The following is a 24,658-nucleotide window of genomic DNA, read 5'->3' as shown; positions in this document are numbered from 1 at the left end:
GTTATATAAAAAAGAGCAACCTTTACCTGAAGGTTGTTAATAGTTCAGGTCAGAAATGTTAGATGTGCTGGGGTTTCCAGTCAGAGGTGATCATCAGATCACCTTTGAGTGACCTTGAGCTAGAAAGGAACTTAACATCTTAACCTGTGCATTTTACACATGGAAAAAAACCAAGATCTAATGTGGTTGTTTGACCTGTCGAGGGTTACACGGAAAGCAAATCCTCTGACTCTATACCTTGTACCTTTTAGAAGAGAAGGCCATGGGGCAGCTAGGTGGTGCAGTGAGTAGAGCACCAGCCCTGGAGTCAGGAGGACCTGAGTTCAAATGTGGCCTCAGACACTTGACACACTTACTAGCTGTGTGACCTCGGGCAAGTCACTTAACCCCAGTTCCCCTGCCTTCCCCCCTGCAAAAAAAAAAAAGAGAGAGAAGGCTGTGGAAACTTAAGATTTTTTTCATGAGTAGGCAGGCAGGAATCCTTGGCCCACTGGAATCTAGTTGGGAGGTCTACAATGTGAGATAAAGTAAGCCATCTTAGGCTTAGCTCAGCACCGCCAGTATGGCTTCATGTCCCTTGAATCAAGGAAAGTCGGTGAAGAAATATAACATTACTGCCTTCCACAGTTACTAGAGGGAGGGCAGGTGTGTTGGGGGGCAGGGCGAGGGTTAAGGGTTGCTTTGGACTTAGTGTTCATGATCAAAGGCTTTTTAGGCAGGGTTATTTTAGTTTCAAAAATCAGAACCTATCATATGTAGTCATACAACAAGGAAACTGAGAATCCAAGGAAAATTGATGAGTATCCAGACAACACAAAATACTCAAACTAACAAAATAGGAAGTGGAGATATTAAAGGACCCAGCTGCACAAAAAGAAATTGAGCAAACTATAAACTGCCGAAGGAAAAGTCCCACACAGGCCAGATCACCTGACAAGTAAATTTTGCCAAACATTTGAAGAACAATTAATGTTATGCTACAAAAATTGTTCACAGAAATAGAGACAGAGAACACTGCCACAGCTCTTCTTTGAGGCAACTTTTTCTTCATTTTACCTGTGTATTTTATAGTGCTCCGTACCGTAGATTCAGATATTCTGACATCTTGTCCTGTTTTAGACTTATTTTACAGTAACTACATTTATGTTGTTCTGTTACATCAAATTTCTGCTCTACTGTAATTATAAGCCTCTTTTTTGCATTGGCAATGTTTCTATCTGAAGTTTTCCTCTTTTTGTCCGTTAAGGTCTCTTAAAAAATGTTAACACAACTATTGGTAATATGGTATGCAGCAGAGCGACACATCCTCACGCAACTATAGGCAAATGTAGACTGATGACTTAGTGACATGTTAAAGCCATCACGTAGCTCATATCCATTGAACGATTTTATAATTCATTCAATCAAATTTTACATTATTCGAACTCACATTAATTGTGACCTAGCTGTACTTTATATGTAGCCTGATTCAGATAGAATACAGTAGAATTATCACTTGCCTCTTTTTGAACAATCTGCCTGTCTTGAGACAGCTTAAGATCACATTAACTTTTTTAGTTAATATAGTGGAATTTTCAGTCCACTAAAACCCACAGATCCTTTTCATATGAACTACTGTCTTCCCATGTCTCTTCCATTTTGTGGTTGTAAAGCTCATTTTTTGAACTTGAGTATAAGACTTTACATTTGTGCCTGTTAAATTTCATCTTTTTGAATTCATGCCAGTGTTCTAGCCTGTCACGATTTTTTTTTTATCTTGACATTGTCATCCATTGTGTTAGGTAGAAGTAGCTAATGCTACTAGGTTTTTGTCATCCAGTAATATGACAAGAATGCCCTCTATGTTCTTATCTAAGTCATTGGATAAAAATGTCAAATAGGACAGAACCCAACAGATCTTCCAAGCTGACATTAAACCACCAGTGACTACTCTTAGGGTTCAGTTATTCAATCAGTTCTGAATCTATTTAACTATGAAATTGTCTACCCCACATCTCTATATCTTGTCAATGAGAATAGGATAATAGGCTTTATAGCATATTTTGCTTAAAATATATATGCACGTATATTTTAAGCAAAATATGATATGTATGTATGGATATATGGATATATCCATATATATCAATATATAATCGGTATCTATATATCTATACCTATATATGTGTGTATGTATATATGTGTGTGTGTGTATATATATATATGTATATATATATATATATGTCTGTGGCATTCTGTTTATTTACTAATCTGACAGTCCCTATCAAAAAGTAAAGTGATGTTAGTATGTCATGGTCTGTTTTTTGTTTTTCAATTGAACCATGCTAGCTTTTCATGATCACCATTTCCTTCTCTGTATATATTCACTAACTGTGCCTTTAGTAATGTATTCAAGAATTTTGCAAGGAGTCAAAGAAAGCCTCTCTAATTTATGGTTTGCAAATCCCATTTTCTTCACTTTTTGAAAAATGGGGACATTAGACTTTTTCCTGTCCTGTACTAACTCTCTCTCATTTCTCATCATCTTTCAAAAAACTGACTAGCTCCACAGTAACATCTGCTAGTTCTTTCAGTATCCTGAGGAGTAGTTCATACAGTTCTAGCAACTTGAATTCCTGAGGAACCAGTAGGTAGTCTTTTACTTATCTGCCTACTTATATTGGGTTGCAGCTTGTTATTAATCATTTTTGTTCTGTCTTCTGCAGACCAAAGATTATGCTTGGCAGAAAAAGCAGAAGCAAAATGAGTTGATTAGATCTACCTTCTGTCTATCATCTTGTACTTTTGTCTCATCCACCTGCAGCAACGGTCATTAGGAGCATATAATCAAAGATCAAGAGCTTAAAGGAGCCTTAGAAACTCTGAGTATCTTTTTTCTTCTTTCTTACAAATTCTAAGATGGAGTTGCTACTTGCTCCTTGATTTCTATCAATTCTATTCCAGTAGTCAGTTCCTTCTTGTTGGTGAAAATCAGATCAAATATGAAAATTCTCTTTCTTGGTTCTTCCTTTTGAAGATTCAGTTATCACTAAGGCGAAGTAAGGAACTTAACTGCTCTGTTTTGGACAAAGAGAAACTTTCAACATATGTCTAGAGATAATGTAAATTCACCATCACTTTTATATATGGCTCTGTGCCAGGCTTGTGATCCTGTTGATTTTCACCTAAACTCTCTCCACCATGATTCCCCCCTCTGACTTCTGGATTTTATATACATACATACACACACACACACACACACACACACACACACACACACACGCAGACATACATAAATACATGAAAGGGAAGGAGGAGAGAGAAAACTGCATATATGCACATATATGTATGTGTACATATGTATATTATGTATATAGTCAGTGTTATCTGTCTGCACATAGACGTATGTATATGCATATATATAGAGAGACATATAGGTGTGTATATACATATATATGTATACAATTTTTCCCCCTCCTTCCCTTTCAGTTTAAAGTCCTTTAGAGTAGATGTGCAAGACTCCAGGAAAGTACATTCTTCCCGGCTCTTGTTAGGTATACTCATCTCTGGCTAGGAGTGTGTCATTCCTACACTGCAAGCCATGTTTTGGAATAATGTAAAGAATTTCTTACAGAAATTGTGGCTTTCCCCCATTTTTAAACTGTATCATTCTTTCAGTTTTATCTCTTATATTCTTGAGATCATTGTTTGACTGGTGCACTTTTCCATCCACCACATCTCCCTGTTTAATGAGGCAGCACTGCTTATCGTCTTCTACCTTATTCCTCTATAAGAGCCTGAGAATGAGCTTATGCTGTAAGTGTTGTCCTTGGCTGTCATGTTTCTCTGCTTGGCCAGGAGATCAAGTGTTTGCCAACCAAAGGGATTCCTAGGCTTATTATTCCTCCTTGTTGTGCTAGTTACTTTACATTCAGCAGACTTACGTAGGAAATGGTAAATGTTCATGTTGATGTGTTTTCCTTCATCCGCTTCTCATTTTACAGTGTCAGTAGCTTAAGTTGGTCAATAGGTCCAGTTGGAACTATTCTACTTGTAAATCATATATTCTCAACTTTATTTTAATTTGGTGTTATTTTGACCTTTGCTCTATGAGTTTTCAGTCATTTCTTATTTGTTAATTTAGTCAGTTTTAAATTTTTTATGATATTACTTTGTGTTCACTATGTTCAATGTAATTCTTAGAGAAAGAATTCAGAATATATAGACATGAGGTTTCAGTGTAGTCTTAAAGCCTTATTTTCTGTTTCCCTCTTCTGTGCCCACCTTTGCATTGAAATAACAGAATACTAAAGTATTTGTAGGGTCTTACTGAGTTTTTTGTGGAAATTTATTTTTTAGAATTTTAATTTATTTATAATTTATTTCCTCATTCTCTGCAACAGATGTAATTTTCTTCATAATGGTCTTTTTGTTTGTGTCTATCATGAATACTGCAAGGCAAGATGACTAAGTGTGCCTTGAAATGATGTTTCATTTTGCCTTTGGATACATGATAAAAGTAACCAGCAATTGCTTTATTTGTGTTAGACTTGGTTGTGGCAGCCTTTACAAGTCACAATTACTCAGTGTTTTCCCTTTTGTTATTTATTATGCGGATAAAATTAGAGAATAGAAAAACTCAGCTATCATAAAGAGCTACTGTAAGGGTTGCAATAGGTAGGTCCTGTAAGGGCTAGTAAAAGGCTACTGTAAGCATTGCAATAGGTTGCAAATCTCCATGATTCTCAAAAGAACAGCACAGTGTTTTGCTTTACCTGTGGAGACTCATGGGCATCTGTGGGTCAGAGAAGCAAAGCTTGTGGTGTGTCTTTTGCAGATTGGCTGTCAGAAACACCAGGTAAAAACACTGGAGAACATGGACCCTCAACTGCATTCCCTGGGGCAGCTGGCTGACTTGTTGCCTGGTTAGCCATAAGAGGTTTGCTGTTCGGTCGTTTCAGTTATGTCTGCCTCTTTGTGACCCCATTTGGGGTTTTCTTGGCAGAGACGCTGGAGTGGTTTGCCATTTCCTTCTCCACCACTAGCAAGCAACTGAGAACCGGAAGCAGAAAGCTTTCACCTGGCATGAGAGCCAGGAACAAGATATCCCTGAGACAAATTTCCTCCTCCTTCTCTCATGAGACTTTGAAAGCAAAATGTGGGAAATGCTTACTTAAAAAGTCTACAGTATGTGCACAAAACCAGGTGCAGAAAATTAGAATTGTTGTTGGGAAAGTAGCCATACTCCTAGACTTGGCTGAATCTTGGGTTAGGCTACGGGAGCCCTCAGACCTAAGTAGATTCTTTTTGCCCATATGCAAAAGAACTTAGGATTTGGAATGACTCGTCCTGCTCACTCCTGCTTATGCTCATACCTGTACAGAAGAAGGAATTTGATGCAATTTGAAATCAAAGCCCCTTCTGGTGGGTTATTGTGGTTCCCCTTCTCCTCCCTCCCCTCTCCCCTCCCCCCCCCAGTATTTATTCTAGAACTGCTTCTGTCTCTTAGTTCCAGCATAATGCAAGTGATCCTGTGTATGGGAGTACACACCCCCGCCTCCTGCCTTTTACATATGCTGATTCATCTAGAATCTTTCAAGGAGGGAAGAATATAACTCAAACTAGCTTTTTTCTTTTCTTGCCATATTCAGATGCCAAAGAAAAAAGGGACGTAAGTTGACCCAGGCTATTTAATTTCAAAGAAGTTGCTCAAAGTCATTCAAATATCACACTATTAGGAAAAGATTTTTAAAAAGAGAAAATGCTTCATGAAAAGGAGACCAGTAAGTGGTCCAGAGGAGGATACATGAGACACGTGAAGGAGACCTGTGCCTGATCATGTGCCCTCTGGTGGCCAGCTGGGAGTTATGCAGCAGATTTCTGTCTATCTGCTGTTCTTGAAGGACCTGCGAAGGAATTCAAGTGGCAGTGGTTACAGACCAGCCAAAAGAAGGTGTAATGCGGTACTCTGAGACCAGAGATTACCCTGTATCCTTCACCAGATGTTCATAGGGAAATCCTCAACCAATGTGATCTGTGGGTACAACTGGAATACACCAGGTGTAAAGAAAAGTGACTGGGGCAAGTTGGGGTTTGGGACTAATTTGGATAGTGTTCACTTCATTGTCACTGTAGTAGTGGCTACAGAAGAGTTGAAGTTTCAGATTCTACTCAGGAACAGCCCTGCTTCTTTGTATTTCTGATCTTGTGCTTTGTTCATTTCAATTCTGCTTTAGTTAAATGCATTTTAATTATTGGATCCTTCTGGGTTAGGCAGTTTGGAGTTTGGAGAGTTTGGAATCTCTATAGGATAAAGGCTGAATCATTTGATAAATGATAAATTATTGAAAGGAATCTTAATTAACCTTTGACTAAACTGCACCCAGGCTGAAGTGCTAAAGGGAAGGATTGCTGTAGGACCTAAGTACCATATGCTTGTGCACAAAGGGACTTAGAACCATGGGTGTACTGAGGCTCAAGTGAGATAATAGGTATCAAGTACTTTGCAGACCTTGATATGTAAATGCCAATTGTTGTTAACCTACTTGTCTGGTGATTACTTCATTCTCTGAGCCTTAGAGAGCAATATAGGGCATATGCTGGTAAATGTTTAACCAAGGGAGGGGGGAATACACAGATTCTTAAGTTTATTATGCAGTATTAATACTTTTTCAAGTCTAGACAATCAAAACAATAAATCAAGACCATATTTTTAGCCATTATCATTCTGAGGTATGAACTCTTGTGCTCCCGAGTGGGTAAGAAATGTCTCCAGCACATACCTGCTCAGCACTTAGAGTGCCTTGGTCAAGCTTCTGCTGGAAGTTGTTTGATTTGGTTCAGGGCTTATAGTTTCATGTGTATATATGTGTTCACACACATACATACATATACGTATGTTTTATATATGTGTTAATATAAGTTATTTCTCAGGCTTGGCCCTGAGTAATTCCAGAAGACCTCTTAATGCCAATATAAAGCAAGTGCTCTCATAGATGATTTTACATTTTTCTCTCCAAGAAAAGCCTATAGGTCATACTTACATTTAGTTGCATTTCTTTATATCCTTTGGTTTTATTTGTTTTGGTGTTGGAAAGGTCTGGATTTTAATTGTAGTAACTATGTCAGTATTGCTATAATTCAGTTCTTCCGGTATTATTTTGACTCGGTCAAGGATCTCACATTCTGAGTGTTAACAGTTAATGTTTATAGACTGATTGATGGACAGTGCCACCTCAATGTCCCATTGTCATCTCAAATTCAGTATACCCAAAGTGGAATACTTTTCCTTCTAAAACCATCTCTCTTCCAAACATTCCTTTTTCTGTGGAGGGTGCTCTTAGTCACTCAGGATAGTAATCTTGGAGTAATCCTTGGCTTTCTCTTCTACCTTATTCCTCATATTCAATCATTTACCACATCTTATAGGTTCTACCTCTGTGTCTTTCCCTTTCTTTCCACTTGGACTATTGTAACAACTTTCTAATTGATCGCCCTGCTTCCTCTCTTTCTGCTTTTTAACCCATTCTCCACACAACTATCAAAGAATCTTCTAAAGGCAGTTTGACCATACCATTTCCCTGCTCAAAAACCTTGTTGGCTCCCTGTTGCCTCCAGAAAAGGGGTTCTTAACTTTTTTTGTGTCCCTTTAGCAGTCTGATGAAGCCTATGGACTTCCTCTCAAAATAATGTTTTTATATAAATAAAACAAAATACATAGGATTACAGGTGGAACTAGTTATGATGAAATGCAGATATCAAAAATGTTTTTTAAAGTTCACAGGCCTCAGGTTCAGATCTTTTGCTGAAGTCCAGGGCAGCGTTTCAGCTGTCATTTAAAGCCTTTCAGCCACAATCCTGACCTAACCTGCTTTTTCAGTTCAGTTTGGTAAGCATTTTAAAAGTGCCTACTATATGCAAGGAACCTGGGCTAAGCACTGAATAAAAGAAAAAATGAGGGGCCTCCATATCAGGGAACTTCTCTTTGGCTCCTCAGTTTGGGTTCAGTTATAAACCTTCAGTAACTCCATTGACAGGCAAATCGGAAGACAGCAGAATCATCGGAAGACAGCAGAATCATGGAAGTCAAAAAACAAAACATTAAGGGGATAGTCTACAGTGTCAGATGTTACATAGCCTCAAGATAGAAGACATTTGAGAAAAGGCCACACAGTTTGCCAATTAGAGATTATTGTTGCCCTTGGAAAGAGTTGTTTCAGTAGAGGGTTAGAGGCAGAAACAGAATTGCAGGGAGTTGGAAAATGAATAGGTGGAGAACAAATAGAAGTAGCAAGTGTAGACTGCTTTTCTGGAAGTTCAGAAATGAAGAGGAAGAGAAATATAGAAAGTAACTTGAGATTGTAAGGATTTTCTTCCAGAGTACAGATGATCCACTGACTCATCATTTTAGCAAGATAATTTTGCAACTAATCAAAACAACTATTTTTATTAATTCCATTTTCTCAAAACTAATATTTTGTAAAAACCTGTTCATGTATTATGTCAGTACTAAGTACTTGCCCTTCAAAAAGTTGAACTTTGATGACTCATTGCAAGAGACCTTGAGTTCTCAAAGCTAGGCCAGCACAGCATCAATGTTAACTAGAAAATCTATGTTCCCTGAAACAGACTGTTTACTGTTTGAGGACCAACCTAACTAAACAGGACCTTATCCTTTAACCACGGCAATAGCTGATTGTTTGAATAGGGCACCCAAGATGCTATCGAGGACAATTGGTCAGGGACAACTATCGCCAGGGAGTATTTACTCTCCATCTTCTAGTCAGTGTTGCCTTCTTCCCCCCTGTCTCTTCTTGGCTAGACACTGCCCTATATCTATCCCTGCCAATGCATGACAGAACACAGGATCCCCACTCTATTCAGACCAGCAGGCCCGCTCTCTACTTCCCAATGATGAGAATGAGGCCAGGCTCCTGCAGGCCCACTGCCTTGAAGAGTGGACATGGGTGCTTACCTTTACTTCTTATGAGCTGGGAGTCAACAACTATAATCCTTCAGGTAAGAAAGAGCCTTGCTTTGTGTCCTAAGGTTTTCTAAGCCTACAGCTATGCTAAGGTACTTGGATCTGATCTGTTCATCCACCACAGACACCCCTGCGTACCCCGTACACGGAGACTACCTCACTTTTTATGTTTGTATCCGTAGTACTGGGCACAGAGCTTACCACATAGTAACCACTTAAATTTTTTTTAATTCATTAATTCATAAACAAAAGAAAACTACAAAACGGTTAGCAGTCTTCTGCAGCGTACTTCTGATTCTGAAATAAGTCCTCATGGCAGAATGGTATAAAAGGAACAAGCAGAAGGTGCTAGTAGTCTCATAGTTTTCAGGTTGCCTATTCAATTCACTTCATTAAACATTAAATTCAAGGCACTAGGCTAGCTTATGAGCATACAGGAAGAAAAAGAAAAGAATCCTCACCTACAGGGAGCTTACTTTGTGCTGTGTAAGACAACATGTACACAGATCGGTAAAAAGGCAAAGGAATTTGTGGTTAGCACACAGTAGGTGCCTCTCTTCAATCTCTCCCTGACTGCTGAGTGCTTCCCTACTGCCTACAAACATACCTTCAAAACACCCTCACTTGACCATCCATCCACACTGTCATGGTATATCTCTCCTGCTGTTTGTGGCTAAACTTGAGAAGGCTGTCTGCAAACTGTCTCCATTTCCTCTCCTCTCACTCTCTTCTTAACTCTCTACAGTCTGGTTTTCCTCATCATCATTCAATTGAAACTGTTCCCTCCAAAGTGACCAGTAATCTCTTAATTGCCATTTCCTTTTCTCAGACCTCATCCTTCGTGACTTCATTGCAGCCTTTGACACTTTCAATCACCCTTTTCTTGGTGATATTCTCTTCTCTAGGTTTTTTAGGATACTACTCTCTCCTGGTTCTTTTCCTACCTGTCTAACTGTTCCTTCCCAGACTCCTTTGCTAGATCTTCATCCAGGTCATGCTTCTTAACCATGGATATCCCACATCCATGGGCTGTGTCTTGGGCCTGCTTCTCCTTTTTCCCTCTGTACTATTTCACCTGGTGATCCCCTTAGCTCCTATGGATTTAGTTGTCATCTCTGTGCAAATGATTCTCACATCTACTTATCCAGCTCTTACCTCTCTGCTGACTGCCATTCTTTCATCTCCAAATGCCTATTAGACATCTTCCCCTGGATGTTCTGTAGACATCTTAAAATTCAACTTGTCAGAAACTGAACTCCTTATCTTTTTCTCCCAATCCCTATCTCTTTCCAAACTTCCTTGTTACCATTAAGGTGCCCACCACTCTCCCAGGCTAACAACCTCGGTTTCATCCTCAACCCTTTCTCATCTCACATCCAGTCTTTTGCTAAGGCCTGTCAACTTTACCTTGGTAACATCTCAAGTACACACCCTTTCCTCTAATACAGCTACCACCCTGGTGCAGGCCTGCCCTTATATCCTCATGTAGACTATCACAATAGCCAGCTGGTTGATCTCCCTGCCTCCAGTCTCTCCTCGCTCCAGGTCATCCTCTACTCAGCCATCAGAGTGATTTTCCTAAAATACAGGTCCTATCATATCAGTCCCTACTCAATAAACTCCACTGACTTCCCATTACTTCCAAAATCTAATATAAAATCTCTATTTGGCATTCAAAACCTTTTATAACCTAGCCCCTCTCCCCACCTTTCCAATCTTCTTACACTTCACACTTCTTCACATATTTTTCAATCCAGTGACACTGATCTCCTGGCTGTTCTTCAGCCAAGAAACACCATCTCCAGGCATTTTCACACCTGTTCTTCATGCCTGGAATGCTGTCTATCATCATCTCTTCCTCCTGATTTCCCTGGCTTCCTTCAAGTCCCAGCTAAAATCTCTCCTTCTATAGGAAGTCTTTCTCAGTCCCTCTCAATTCTAGTGCCTTCTCTCTGTTGTTTAGTTCCTGTTTATTGTGTATGTAGCTTGTTTGTATATAGTTGCTTGCATGTTACCTTCCCCATTCGATTGGGAACCCTTCAAGTGCAGGGGCTATCTTTTGCCATTCTTTGTACCCCTGATGTTTAGCACAGGGCCTGGCAAATAGCAGGTGCTCAATAAATGTTGGTTGACTGACTGGCTGACATCAAAACCTGGAAAGATATCAGTGTGAGAGCTGATGTTCATGACTTCTCAACCATCCCAGGTTCATTGTGAAGAAAGTCATGCTTCTCACTTAGACATACATAGCTATGTTTCAGTGCTACCACTGTGGCAATTCTAACTATAGCACATAGAATTATAACTCTGTTTTCACCTTGACTATTGATTACACGCATCATAGTTTTATGCAGTTGTTTTTCACATGCACTTGAGATTTGATTGAAGAAATGACAGAGACAATAAATAAAATTTTATATGTGTTTTATGAAAAAGTCATAAGATGTATAGAGAACCTTATGAATGTATAAAACGAATTAGAAGAGGAGAAAAAAAGGAAATTTAATACTAGAAGTCCAGGTGGAACTGTTAGCTTACTTGATTTACCTTATTTTGATACTTCAATGTCTCCGTCACCTCATCACTGTTAATGTTCTTGCCACTGATAGAGATTGATTGCATTCTACCTTTGCATTCTCGTCCTTTGGAATTTTGTCCATGAACTTCCATGAATCTTCTCTACAGGAGCCATTCAACACACTAGAGCACTATCTCTGATTCTCTTGTTATTTTATGAATACTGCAGCAGATTGTCCTAGAAATCTGTGATCACTCAAAGGAATTTAGAATATGGATCTGAGTCACCCAAAATGGGTATTGATCTACATCATTGACATGAGCTCCTGAACTGAAGAAATCACAAAGCCATTTGAGTATTTAAGAAAATACCAGTGTGACATTCAGGCTTTCCATCTGTTTTCCATTATTCTCATTAAATGACTGGTCCACATCTTTTTCTAGTCATTCATGTCCTTGTCTGTGCCTTTTATGCTATTTCTAACTCAATCCATTCCTGGTATATATGCTGTAGCCTACTTAAACCCATAATTGTTACTTTGCTACAATGCCCATTACTGCACTATTATTACATTGCCCTTTGGGTGACTGAAATTGTATTTCTTCTGAGATTTTAGTGTTAAGTTATTTGTACCCACTTGCCAATACTGGGAGAATATCGATATTGATTGACTTCGGTGGCAAGGAGCAGTTTAGGACCATTGAAAGCAATATGCTGTTTCCCAAATGTAATACAGTCTATTTTGGTCTTCATATTCAGTTATGAACCTAGCTTACTGTACGTCTGTAGCCTGTCCAAGATGTTCATATTGATGTATTAACTCAATGAGTTTTCCGTTCAAGTGCATCTTATAATTTAGCTTTTATGCATTTTTCATCCACTTTTTTTCTCATGTGGATTACTAACCTGATTTCTTTTAAGTTATATTAACATAGCGATAGCAATAAAAATACTCATTTATAAAGTGCTTTTAATATAAAGTATTTTAAACTTTACAGCCCTATGAAATAGATCATGCAAGCAAGATTTTCCCTGTTTTGAAAGTGACACTGAGAGGTGACTTGACCATAGTCACATAACTAGTAAAGGCTTGAGACAGAATTTGAAACCAGGTCTCTTAATTCCAAATCCAGCGCTCTGTCTAGTACATTTACTAATCAGCTTTGGGATATCATTGAGGAAGCCTTGATATGGGCTATAAATTTAGAGCTGGAAGGTACCTTAAACATTAATTTCTATCTTTAGGAACACACAAAAAAATAATACATATGGAAATTTTCATGTTTTGCTATTTAACCTGCTTGAACCTTAGCTAAATAGTAATTAGGCAGAACTAAAGTTTTGATGATCTTTACCAAATATGAATAATGGAAAAGTACCACAATCCGTCTACACAGAAACTAAAGCCAAAAAAGAAATAGACATAGCAGCATTTTTTTTTTACATTTTGCTCTTTAGCCAGGATTCAACTAGGTTAAATAGAAAAACATTTAAATAACAAACAACTCCCCTCTCTATTTCCTGTTAAGGCTTTAGTTTCTAAAGGTAGACATTAATGACTCACAAAATTCAGTTCAACACAATAAGGATGCAGTAAGGAAGACTTCCCCCAGAAGTACTATTATCCCTGTGTGTATCCACATTAAACTTACAGTCTTTAAAATGTTAGCATTTTCCATGTTGACTAATTTCAAGATTTCATTATGGCACTGTATATTCAACCAGATAGTCAAATTTTCAGGTTCCAAGTTTTTTAATTAAAATGCTGTCTCATGCCTAAATAGTGCAAACAGTGACATTATGGCAAGAAGAAAAATGTTGAAGTATTTAATCTGTCTCAGAGAGCTGATATTCATGGTATTTTAAAATCTGGCTTTAAAATTTGCTACTGAAAGCTAATATCCTGTGTACAATGTTATGTTAATGCTGTGTACTTCATTTTGATTCTACAATTCTTAAACAGCCTGATTAAATTGTTTATACAAACCAAGTTTGAATAATGAATTCTGTGAAGTGGTCACATGTATTAGAGTTTGTACTATTGAAAGTTAAAATGATGTAAAATATGGTCATTGGTTCCAGCCACCTCACAGGATTCCTTCTTTGCATTAATCAGGGCCTGGCTATGTTCTTCCATATGTTTTTCTCCAGCCTTTGGGTATCAAAGTCTCTTTTATTTTTCTTAATCAGACCTGTCATTTCACTGGCCTAGGGAGCTCCTGGGAGGAACTCCTCTACAAGTACAGAACCTTGCCTTCTCTGCAACTTGGTTTTGGAGTTGCCTGGAGCATTGAGAGTTTAAGTGACTTACTTGCCCAGTTAGCCCTTTCCTGTGTGTCAGAGGTGAGACTTGAATCTAGGTCCTCCTGAATATAAGGCAACTCTCTAGCCACGTGGCTTCTCAGAATTAATATAAATCAAAATGGTCTGAGTCAGGGATTTTTAACCTGGGGTCTGCAAAACTTTATTTTTTAAAATTTTGATAAGTGCATTTTAATATCGTTTCCCTAATAATCCTATGTGTTTTATTTTGTGCATTTAAAAATATTATTCTGAAAAGGGATTGGTAGGCTTCTTCAGACTTCCAAAGGGATCTAAGACAAAAAAAAAGATTAAGAATGTCTGTGATAAGAAAATGGTGTATTTGCATAATACCTTATTAAAATGACCTACTTAATTTAAGAAAATGCTATGTTTTAACCTGGCTGCTTTCCCTGAAAGATTTTATGTTTCTTCCTTTTTCCTTTTAAGAAGAGCTTCAGTGGAAATCCCCTTTCTACTTCATCCAAGGAGCAGATCCACAATTTGGACTGATGAAAGCCTGGGCACTTGGTGACTGTGATAATTGTGGTGATGAATGGGAAGAGGAGATCAGATTAACTGAACAAGCCGTGCAAGCTATTAACAAGCTCAACCCCAAACCTAAATTCTTTGTTCTGTGTGGTGACCTCATACATGCTATGCCTGGTAAGACTTAAGCAATTAATGGTGATTTTTCTTCTTTAATGCAAAAGAAATGGTTGATCAGAAGAGAAATCTTTATTAAGCAAGTGTTCTTTGCTTCTCCTTGTGATCATTTCAGCATCATGGAACATAGGAAAATTTGTATCAGTTTTATATATAGATTTGAGGAAGATTAATCAGTAATTAGGCAAAGCAATAGTTTTTATAATTTTTATTAAATACGAATAATTGAAAGGATCACAGTCTACCTCCTTTCTTTTATTTCCAAAAGGAAAAACTTGAAGTGCTCTTAGTTGTCCATGTCTGTAAATGAGATGTTTTTATTAGTTTCCTTCCTCTTCATTTCCCACAAGCTTTTCTTTATCTCTCTCTTTTTTCGAATCTTTTTCTCCATTCCTATCCTTTTTTTCCTTCTCTTTCCTTTTTTCCATTTGTTCTGTTCTCCTTCTAACACCTTGTTACAGTATTGTTTAGGGACAAGCCCAGGTAGAAAGGTGGCAGCAAAATAAAGTGGCTATTATCTAGTGAAGGTGTGAAGGACAAGCTATACGTGGTGCCAGCCTTGCAGAACTTTGTCCCAGGGCACAAACTTTCAGAAGGACCATTTCTGCTCTTCACAGCAAGCACCACCCCCATGGTTCGATGTCCTTCATTGGAGTATGCTGCCCCCTCTGGGTGGCATCCCAGGATCATGCCCCTCCATAGACTCTCCTTCCCTTTCCCTACTCTGTTTTTCCTCTTCAGCAAGAACTGGATTGTAGAAGGGATGGACCATGCACTGCCTTCCTCTCCAATCCCCGATTATTTTTGTCTTGGCTCAAAAAATTCCTAGTTGTAGCTTTGGCTGTAGACAGTGCCCACTATCACTGGTACTTCAACAACTGCCTTTTGGTTTTTGGCGCCTTTGAGCTTAATAAAGAAGAAGAGGGGAAGGTAGGGGTAGGGAAGGCAGGAGAAGAGAAGAGGCATTTATTAAAGGAATAAGCATTTATTAAGCATCTCCAATGTGCCAGGCACTGTGCTAAACATTTTTACAAATACTAACTTATTTGACCCTCGCAGTGACCTCATGAGGTATTATTATCTGCATTTTACAGTTGAGGCAAGTAGAGGTTAAGAGACTTGCCCAGGGCCACACAGCCAGTAAGAATCTGAGGCTAGATTTGAAACTGAACTTCTTAACTCTAGGCCCAGCACTTTATCAATTACAAAATAATTTAAAGATTACGGTTTGAAAAACCAAAGCCAAAGTAGCAAGAACTCTGAATCACCTACTGACTTTAGCTTCTAAGTGAGACTTTAGGCTCATCAATTTCTGCTAAAAATTCTTAGTGCTTTAAAAGCTACATTAAAACTTTATATTTCAAGTGGCCTATTTAGAGATATAGTTATGAGAATCCAATGAAAGTCCTTTGTAAACATTATAGCCACATACAGTCTATGAGAAGGATTACTGGGATTATTATTCTATTTTTCAAATAAGGAACTAGACGCAAAGAGGTTCCGCAACTTGCCCATGGTTCTGCAAATAGTACCCTTTGTACTCTAATGTGCTGCATGAAAGTCCTCTATGCATCCTGAATTAATGACACAGACTCCATTAAAACTCAAGCAATTACTCCTCAGAGCCTATTTCCTCATACAACACAGAATTCTGACAAGCCTATTGGATTTACCATCTTAATTAGAAATTCAGAATCTTGTCAAGTTTGACTTCCATTCAGTTCAATTCAGTTCATTTCAGCCCAACAAGCATTCAAGATATTTTTAAGAGTTAGTGATGCAAAGACAAAAATAAAATATTCCCTACCCTCACGGAGTTAACATTCTAAAATGACTGTCCGTGTAATTTGGTTTATACAAATAAAGCTAATTTATTTTGCTAAGGGTTTGTAGAAAAAAAAATTCTATGGGTTTCCAGGCCTTTCTCAGATTAGAAGCCTCAAAATACACAGTTGTAAAGAAACTTCAGTAGCCAGCACTCTTAATAGTAGCTGCAGGAAGGGAAGAAAGAAAGAAAAAAACTGTAAAATAGGAGAAACTCAAAAAGCACAGCAACATGGAACTTTTGTTACTTACTGTAACAGGTCCTGATGATGATGCATTATAATGTATTACGCAACAATTTATTTTCCAGACGATGACTCTGAATCATCAAAAGGTTTTGTTGCTTACAGAGGTAAATCCTAAGTATTTCAAGAAGAATCCTGCTAGTCAAAGTTGCTTATCTACTGAAGTTTCCAGAAAATTGGAGTTTAACCACACTGTAGGGGCAGATTGAGCAGGACCAAAATATCTGGAAAACTCAATACTGGTTCCAGGGAATCTCTGAGTTAAGTAGCTTCTTTAAGCCTTGGTGGAATCTAGCTCATTATATTCTTCAATACCAAGCAGGAGAGTTCACTTAAAACACATTATGGCATACTTTGTTCTTTGCTTAGTTGATGATTTAAGGAAGATACAGTGTTCAGCATTTTTCTGTCCACTAGTTTCCTTGTTTAAAAAAAAAATCTGTGTAATGCATTTCCCAAGGTGATTATACAAAATGTTCTGATAGGTGTTTACTAGCTTGTTCTAGATTATGTTAATGTATTCTGGTATATCATTTCAAAATGGGAATTTTTTTAAGCTTTCCATGAAATAACATTGCTTCTTTAATACAATATACTGAGCAAGTAAATTGCAAAATGTATTTGCAGTGGTCATCATGGACCACTTTTGTCAAAGTATTTCCCAAATTGCACCTAGAAATTTTTGAACATCTGTCTTATTATTATTATTATGCAAGTACACAGTTTTACATAAGTAGAACCAATGTGAATGTATGAATTTCTGTTTTGAAAGTTTGTACTTATACCATTTTATGAGAATCAGTTTAAGACCCTTAAATTTTGAATATTTTAGTTTGAAATTAAATATAAAGTTTTAAAAATAAAGTAATCCATCCTTTAATATCTAACAAGGGAGAATGAGTCCTGGGCAGGCACTGTAAAACTGTTTGCTTTATTTATTAATTGGCATAGTGTCAGTAATTAAATGCTAATTGTTAATCATTTTAATAGCAAACATAATGCAGATTTTATACCCTGCAAATGACATTATCTCAGTGTAAAAAAGTTTAAAGTTCAGAATGAATAAAAATAGCTTTATAGTAATGATGTTTATTATTTAAAGTTTGTATTCTTTTCATTATAAATACTGACAATAAAATTTCGTTTAACAAAAATGAAAAGAGTTGGACCAGATAATGCCTAAAGTCCTTCCAGGTTTAACTGTAAATGAGTTTTAAATAAGGCTTATAGTAAGATTCCTGCATTTTCCTTATTTGGGACCTTTATTTCATTATGAAACAGATATTCTAATTCACTACAGTTTGTGAGATATGCCAGTATTTTCAAAAACATCTAGAGGATAAAACAAATATTAAATAATAAGTGAAAATTACCAAAATATTGAGGCAACGGGTTTTAATCTGCCACTTAAGCCTAGTGTTACTTTTCAAAAACACACTTAAATTTGGAGCATTGACCTACTTATTGTGCTCGGGAGCCTTATTAATTTTAAACAAAGACAGACATATGAGAGCTACTGATAAAATTTGAACATGAGCTTTTTCATTGAGCCCTAATAATGCTCTTGGATAATATTACAGATATATTCTTTAATAAAACCTTATATTTGAAATCTAAGCTTACTGAAAAATCAGGAGAAATTCATATGGTTTTTAGAAAATTAGAAAATGATTTAATTAGTGAATTTCCCTCGTGAAACTGTAACATGATTTGATTTTCAAAGTTACAGTTTAATATTGTTCTTGTTCTGTTTGTCCTTCTTTTTTGGAGAGGACCATGGCATCAGGGAAATGATGACATGATTTGCAGTTGACTTGACTTTGATTTGAGTGAGGGAGGGCTGTGCAGGTCACCAGCCTCACTTTCTCCTCCAGAGCCATCTGGGTCCAGTGACAAGATATTCATCAGGATGACTGGAGATGGCCCAGGATGCAATGGGAGACCCTGGCCCTTTTAGACTAAGGCCTTTTCATGTACTCACTTAGAGTGAGGTAAGGCCCATTCAGTGAATAAATAGGCCTCTTTAAAAAATGAGTCAAGAGATGGCCCCTTTAATTAGAAAAAGGAGGAAAAAATACCAAGCTGGGAAGGGAAGACCCTTAGGGTTGCTGTTCCAAAGGAAAATAGTTACCATTGACATTCACTGAACATATTAATTTTATGTGTAAAACAAGGTACAATGATTAGTTTAAGTTACCTAGGACTTGTTTGTATTGAATTTAGGGAGTTTTATGGAATTTTTTTTGGTAAGTTCAGTGTTAAAGATGTTTTCATCTGTTAAAAACCATAGTGGTAGAGGGTGGGGCCAAGATAGTGGAGTAAAGGCAGGGAATTGACTAAGCTCTCTCAAAATCCTCTCCAAATAACATAAAAATAATGCCTCAAAATGAATTCTGGAGCAGCAAAACCAACAAAAGGACAGGGTGAAACAATTTTCCAGCCCAAAACAACTTGGAAGGTAGACAGGAAAGGTCTGTCTCACTGGGCTGAGAATGGAAAGCAGTCTAGCTCAGGCCACTCCCATCTCCAACCCCACTCCTCTACAAGTCAACTGCTAAACCTCACAACCCAGCTCAAGCCAACAATGAGGTCCCATGCCCCAGGGCAAGACAGTAGCAAGCCTTGAGGGCAACTAAATTAGCAACAGCAGCTTCTGGAGCTCTTAATCCCCAAATAGTAAGGGGTTTTGACAACTGGCCAAAAGAAAATTACCTGAGATCCTTTGCTGGCACTGGCTGCAGGACTCTTGTTGCACTGACCGTATGCAGTTCTAGGTTGTAATCCCAGGGTGAGAAGGAAGACTAGCAGGAGCAGGGACCCTGGTTACAGTTACAGCACAGAAATGAGTATTTGTGGTCACTCACAGGCCAGAGATTAAGCCAGGAGAGAAATGACCGCATCTCCCTTTATATCATACCGCCTTGGAAGAAACAAAATTTACAGAACTAGCTTTGAATACAACAGCATAAAAAAAAAATACCTGAAGATTGGATGTCAAGAAAAAACCTGGAAAAATGAGCAAACATAAAAAAGAGAACCCAGCCATAAAAAGTTACTATGATGACAGGGGAGATTGCACAAACTCAGTAGAAGGCAGTAAGATCAAAGCAGCTACATGCAAAGCCTCAGAGAAAAATGCAAATTAGTCTCAGGCCCTGGAAGAGCTCAAAAAGGATTTTTAAAACCAAATAAGAGAGGCAGAGGAAATATGGGGAAAAGAAATGAAAGTGATGCAAGAAAGAGTCAACAGTTTAATAAAGGAGGCATGAAAAAATGCTGAAGAAAATAAGACTTTTAAAAAGCCAGAATAAACCAAATTTTAAAAGAGGCACAAAAATCCATTGAAAAGATTTCCTTAAAAAGTAGAATTGGCCAAATGGAAAAGGAGGTACAAAAGCTTACTGAAGAAAATAATTCCTTAAAAATTAGAATTGAGCAAGTGAAAACTAATGATTCCATGAGATATCATGAATCAATAAAACAAAATCAAAAGAAGAAAAAAAAATAGAAGAAAATGTGAACTATTTCATTGGGGGAAAAAAAAGATTGACTTAGAGAATAGATCAAGAAGAGACAATTTAAGAATTACTGGACTACCTGAAAGCTATGAGCAAAATAGAGAGCCTAGACATCATTATTTCAAGAAATTATCAAGGAAAACTGCCCTGATATCCTAGAACCAGGGAGTAAAATAGAAATTGAAAGACTGCCTTAATCACCTCCTAAAAGAAATCTCAAAATCAAACCTCGCAGGAATGTTATGGCTAAATTCCAGAGTTCTGAGGTCAAGGAGAAGATATTGCAAGCAGCTAGAATGATACAATTCAAATGTCATGAACCCACAATCAAGATAACACAAGGTTTAGATTTAGCAGCTTCTACATTTAAGGATCAGAGGGCTTGGAATATGATATTCCAGAAAGCAAAGAATAGCTCCTTTACAACCAAGGGGCATTTATCCATAAAAACTGAGTGTAATATTTCAGGGGAAAAAATGAATAATGAAATAGAGAACTTTCAACCATTCCTGATGAAAAGTCCAGAGTTGAATAGAAAATTTGACATTCAAACACAAGACTCAAGAGAAGCATAAAAAGGTAAACAGAAGAGAGAAGTCATAAAGGATTTAATAAGCTTAAACTATTTACATTCCTACATAGGAGATGATATTTGTGATAACTCCTAAGAAATTTTTCTTTTATTAGGGCAGTTAAAAGAAGTATACATAGACAGAGGGCATGGGTGTGAACTGACTATGATAAGATGATATCCAGAAAAATAAAATTAAGGGATTAAGATTAATGGAAGAGGAAATCGCACTTAAATAACCCTTTCTTAGAAAAAGAAAGTGAACTAGCCATCAGTGAGCTCCCTAAGAAAAACCCTCAGGACAAGGTGGATTCACAAACAAATTCTACCAAACATTTAAAGAATAATTAATTCTAATACTACATAAACTGTTTGGAAAAATAGGCAAAGGAGTTCTTCCAATTCCTTTTATGACACAAATATGGTGCTGATACCTAAACCAGGAAGAACAAAAACAGAGGAAGAAAGTATAGACTAATTTCCACCAAAATTTAAATAAAATACTAGCAAGGAGATTACAGAAATATATCACAAAGATCCTATACTATGACCAGGTGAGATTTATTTAATGCAGGGCTAGTTAAGTATTAGAAAAACTATCAGCATAATTTATCATATCAATAACAAAACCAACAGAAACCATATCTCAATAGATGTGGAAGAAAGCTTTTAACAAAGTACAGCATCCATTCCTATAAAAACGTAGAAAGCATAGGAATAAATGGAGCTTTCCTTAAAACGATAACTAGTATCTGCTTAAAACCATTAGCAAGTATTATCTGTAGTGGGGATAATCTAGAAACCTTCCCAATAAGATCAGGTGTGAAACAAGGATGCTATGTACACTATCACCACTGGTATTCAATATTGTACTAGAAATGCTGGCTATAACAATAAGAGAAGAAAAGGAAATTGAAGGAATTAGAACATGTGACGAGGAAACAAAACTCAATCTTTTGCAGATGATATTGATATACTTAGAGAATCAACTAAAAGACTAGTTGAAATAATTAACAACCTTAGCAAAGTTGCAGAATATAAAATAAACCCACATAAATCATCGGCATTCCTATATATTACCAACAAAGCCCAGCAGCAAAAGATAGAAATCCCATTTAAAATAATTAGACAATAGAAAATACTTGGGAGTCTACTTCCCTAAAAAATTCAGGAACTATATGAACACAGTTATAAAATACTTCTCACACAAATAAAATTAGACCTGAACAATTGGAAAAAAATATTAATTACTGATGGATAGGCTGAGCCAATATAACGAAAATGACATTTCTACCTAAATTAATTTACTTATTTAGTGTCATACCAATCAAACTATCAAAAATTATTTTATAAAGCTAGAAAAACATAATAACAAAATTCATCTGGAAGAACAAAGATCAAGAATATCAAGGAAATTAATGAAAAAAAAATGTGAAGGAATGTGACCTAGCTATACCAGACCTCGAATTGTATTATAAAGCACTAAGCATCAAAATAATCTAGTACTGATTAAGAAATAGAGTGGTGGATCATTGGAATAAATTTGGTACAAAATACACATTAGTATATGACCATAGTAACCTAGTGTTTGATAAACCCAAACATCCAGGCTTTTGAGGCTCACTATTTGACAAACTCGTTATTTAACAAAAATTGCTGGGAAAGTTGGAAAACAGTTAGGCAGGAACTAGGTATAAACCAACATCTCACACCATATACTAAGCTAAGGTCAAAATGCGTACATGATGTAAACAGTAAGGGTGATGCCATAAGCAAATTAGGAGAACATGGAAAATTTTACCTGTCAGATCTATGGAGAATGGAGAATAAAATTCAGACTTCTTAGTCTGGCATTACTGGTTCTCCAACATCTGGTGCCAGTTTCACATAATAACCTCTCATATTACTCCCTTCCAGTACACTGGGCGTTCTCTAACCAAACTGCTCTCTTGTCAATCTGCCCCCCAAACTTGGATGTGTTCTCTAATCTCCTGTCTTTATCCACCTCTTCCTTCCTCAGTGAGCTCAATGACTAGCCTACAGTCAGGACTGGAGTTCAGGAGAGAGATTAGTGCTAGACATAAAGATCTGAGAATCCTGTCTCTTCCTAGAACTGGTCATTGAGCCCAGGGGAACTGATGAGATCACCAAGGGAGAGAGTGTAGAAAGAGATGAGAGCCTTGGTGCAGACCCACACTTAGTGGACAAGATTAGGATGCTGATCCAGCAAAGCACACTGAGACCCATCAGCAAACAAGTAGGAAGGGTACTTCAGCATCACTGAAGCTAAGGGAGGAGAGTGTGTCCAATAGTGACTGTCAAAAACTGCAAAAAATTTGTTTAATAACCATGATGATAATCGCTGACATTTATATAGTGCCTGCTATGTCCCAGGCACTGTGCCAAGTGCTTTACAAATATTATCTCATTTGATCCTTACAATAACCCTGTGACATTATTTATTATCTGTGATATTATCAGCATTTTACAAGTGAAAGACTTAGAAAGGCAGAGTGACTTGCCCAGGTTCCCACAGCTACTAAGTGTCTGAGGCCAGTTTTGAACCCAGGTCTTTCTAACTCCAGACCTGGTACTCTGTCTACTGTACCATCTATTGGTAATTACATGAAGATTATTGGATTTTAGAGTTGAAGATTATATGTAGTACATTATTTCTTTAAAGATCCCTCCTACCATTAAGATTCCAATCCTTTACTTTTATTCATATTTGGAACATGGAGATGAATGCATGGAAAAGCATTTATTAAGTGTTCATTGTCTTCCAGGCAGTATGCTACTAAACTAAGCATTGGGAATGTAAATACAAAAACAAGACATTCTCTGCTCTCAAAAAACTTAGATTCTAACAGGGATACACAATGCATATAATGGAATAGTGGCCAGGAAATAAAGTGTTGAGAGTCCCTGGGATGGTGAATTGTTCAATAGGGCAATCAATTGGTATGCCCTTTCCAGAGGTGATAATGGTAGTAGGGTAGTAGAGTTGGGGAAATAGAAGGGTGGATGACAAGACACTAGGGGTGAACAGACAGATAAGATATGGAAGCACGCCCTGGTCTGGTGGTCTGGATTGTTTTAAAACATGCGTTTTGAAAAGCGTAAGCCACCATTTCATTTTGTGATTTCCCACAGAGGAGACCCTCTGATAGGGCTGAGCACTGTTTTTAGATTTTTATTTTCTTGGTTGCAGTTTTCATTTTATGTAATCACATCATTCAAGTGACAAAATAGAATGGAAATGCTTTTGTAAATATTGCAGTCTGAGCTTTGCTTTAAAAAATATCCTTTTAGTCTAGATTTATCACCACAACAATATAATTAACCATAGCCTCTTATTTCTGTGTTTGGTAGCAAGGTTCCTTAAATCTTGACCTCATATGAGAAATTCCAAAATTTAAATATAATCTACTTTCTTTTTGATACAAAGGAAGAAGGTTTTATAAATGAAGTATGTTACTTGAACTAATATTAGTTCCTTCAAATGGAGGCTGTCAGAAGAGACAGGTGATGTGCAGAATGAAGAGCAGATAACCTAGGAAGCAATCAGATGAAATGCCTGGATTTGTTACCACTTCATATCCATTACAAACGCTGTTAAAGTAGCTAAGTAATCAGTGACAATGCCTTCATAGACTGATGTTGATTAAAAGTGGTTTGGACTAATTTACCTAATATTACTAATTAGGAAACTCAGAATATTACTTGAAAAGTTGTTTTGATTAGGTATGTGATCAGAAATAGTATTTTTGCGAATAGTTATTATCGTTTATGGAAATTTTTCCTTTTCCCTCCTCTAAATCCTTGCTGTTGGTTTCCAGTGTTTGAATCCTGAACTAGAAAATTAAAAATTGATCATTTAGAGTTTGAGAGAGAAGGGAGTTGCCTTGTAAAGGATTGTTGCCCAGAGGGCTCTATTTTCACCTCCTGGCCATGGACTTCTTCCTCTTTGTTGTCATACTCTAATTCCTCTGTCTACTTTATGTGATCAGGTGGAATATATCATGGTAGTCTTCTACTGTCCATCTTTACTTTTAG

The 24,658-nt window shown here is 37.2% G+C and overlaps 1 protein-coding gene across 3 annotated transcripts in view; it reads left to right on the top strand.

Annotated features, from left to right (window-relative positions):
- CPPED1 (calcineurin like phosphoesterase domain containing 1) overlaps nucleotides 1–24,658 on the top strand; it is a 113,600-nt gene that overhangs the window by 18,966 nt on the left and 69,976 nt on the right. For 2 of the 3 annotated variants that reach the window (XR_005009158.1, XM_036739344.1), the window contains exon 2: nucleotides 14,229–14,444. Coding sequence is in view for 2 of the 3 variants with exons in the window: in XM_036739344.1 (XP_036595239.1) it covers nucleotides 14,229–14,444 (216 nt within the window). In the remaining variant the exon portion in view is untranslated. The remainder of the gene's footprint in view (nucleotides 1–14,228; nucleotides 14,445–24,658) is intronic. The other variant, XM_036739345.1, reaches the window with a different exon arrangement.

The sequence above is a fragment of the Trichosurus vulpecula genome, chromosome 9, assembly GCF_011100635.1.
Source record: "Trichosurus vulpecula isolate mTriVul1 chromosome 9, mTriVul1.pri, whole genome shotgun sequence".
Taxonomy (NCBI): domain Eukaryota; kingdom Metazoa; phylum Chordata; class Mammalia; order Diprotodontia; family Phalangeridae; genus Trichosurus; species Trichosurus vulpecula.
The sequence above is the reverse complement of the archived record's forward strand: the minus strand, read 5'-3'. Positions and strand labels throughout refer to the sequence as shown.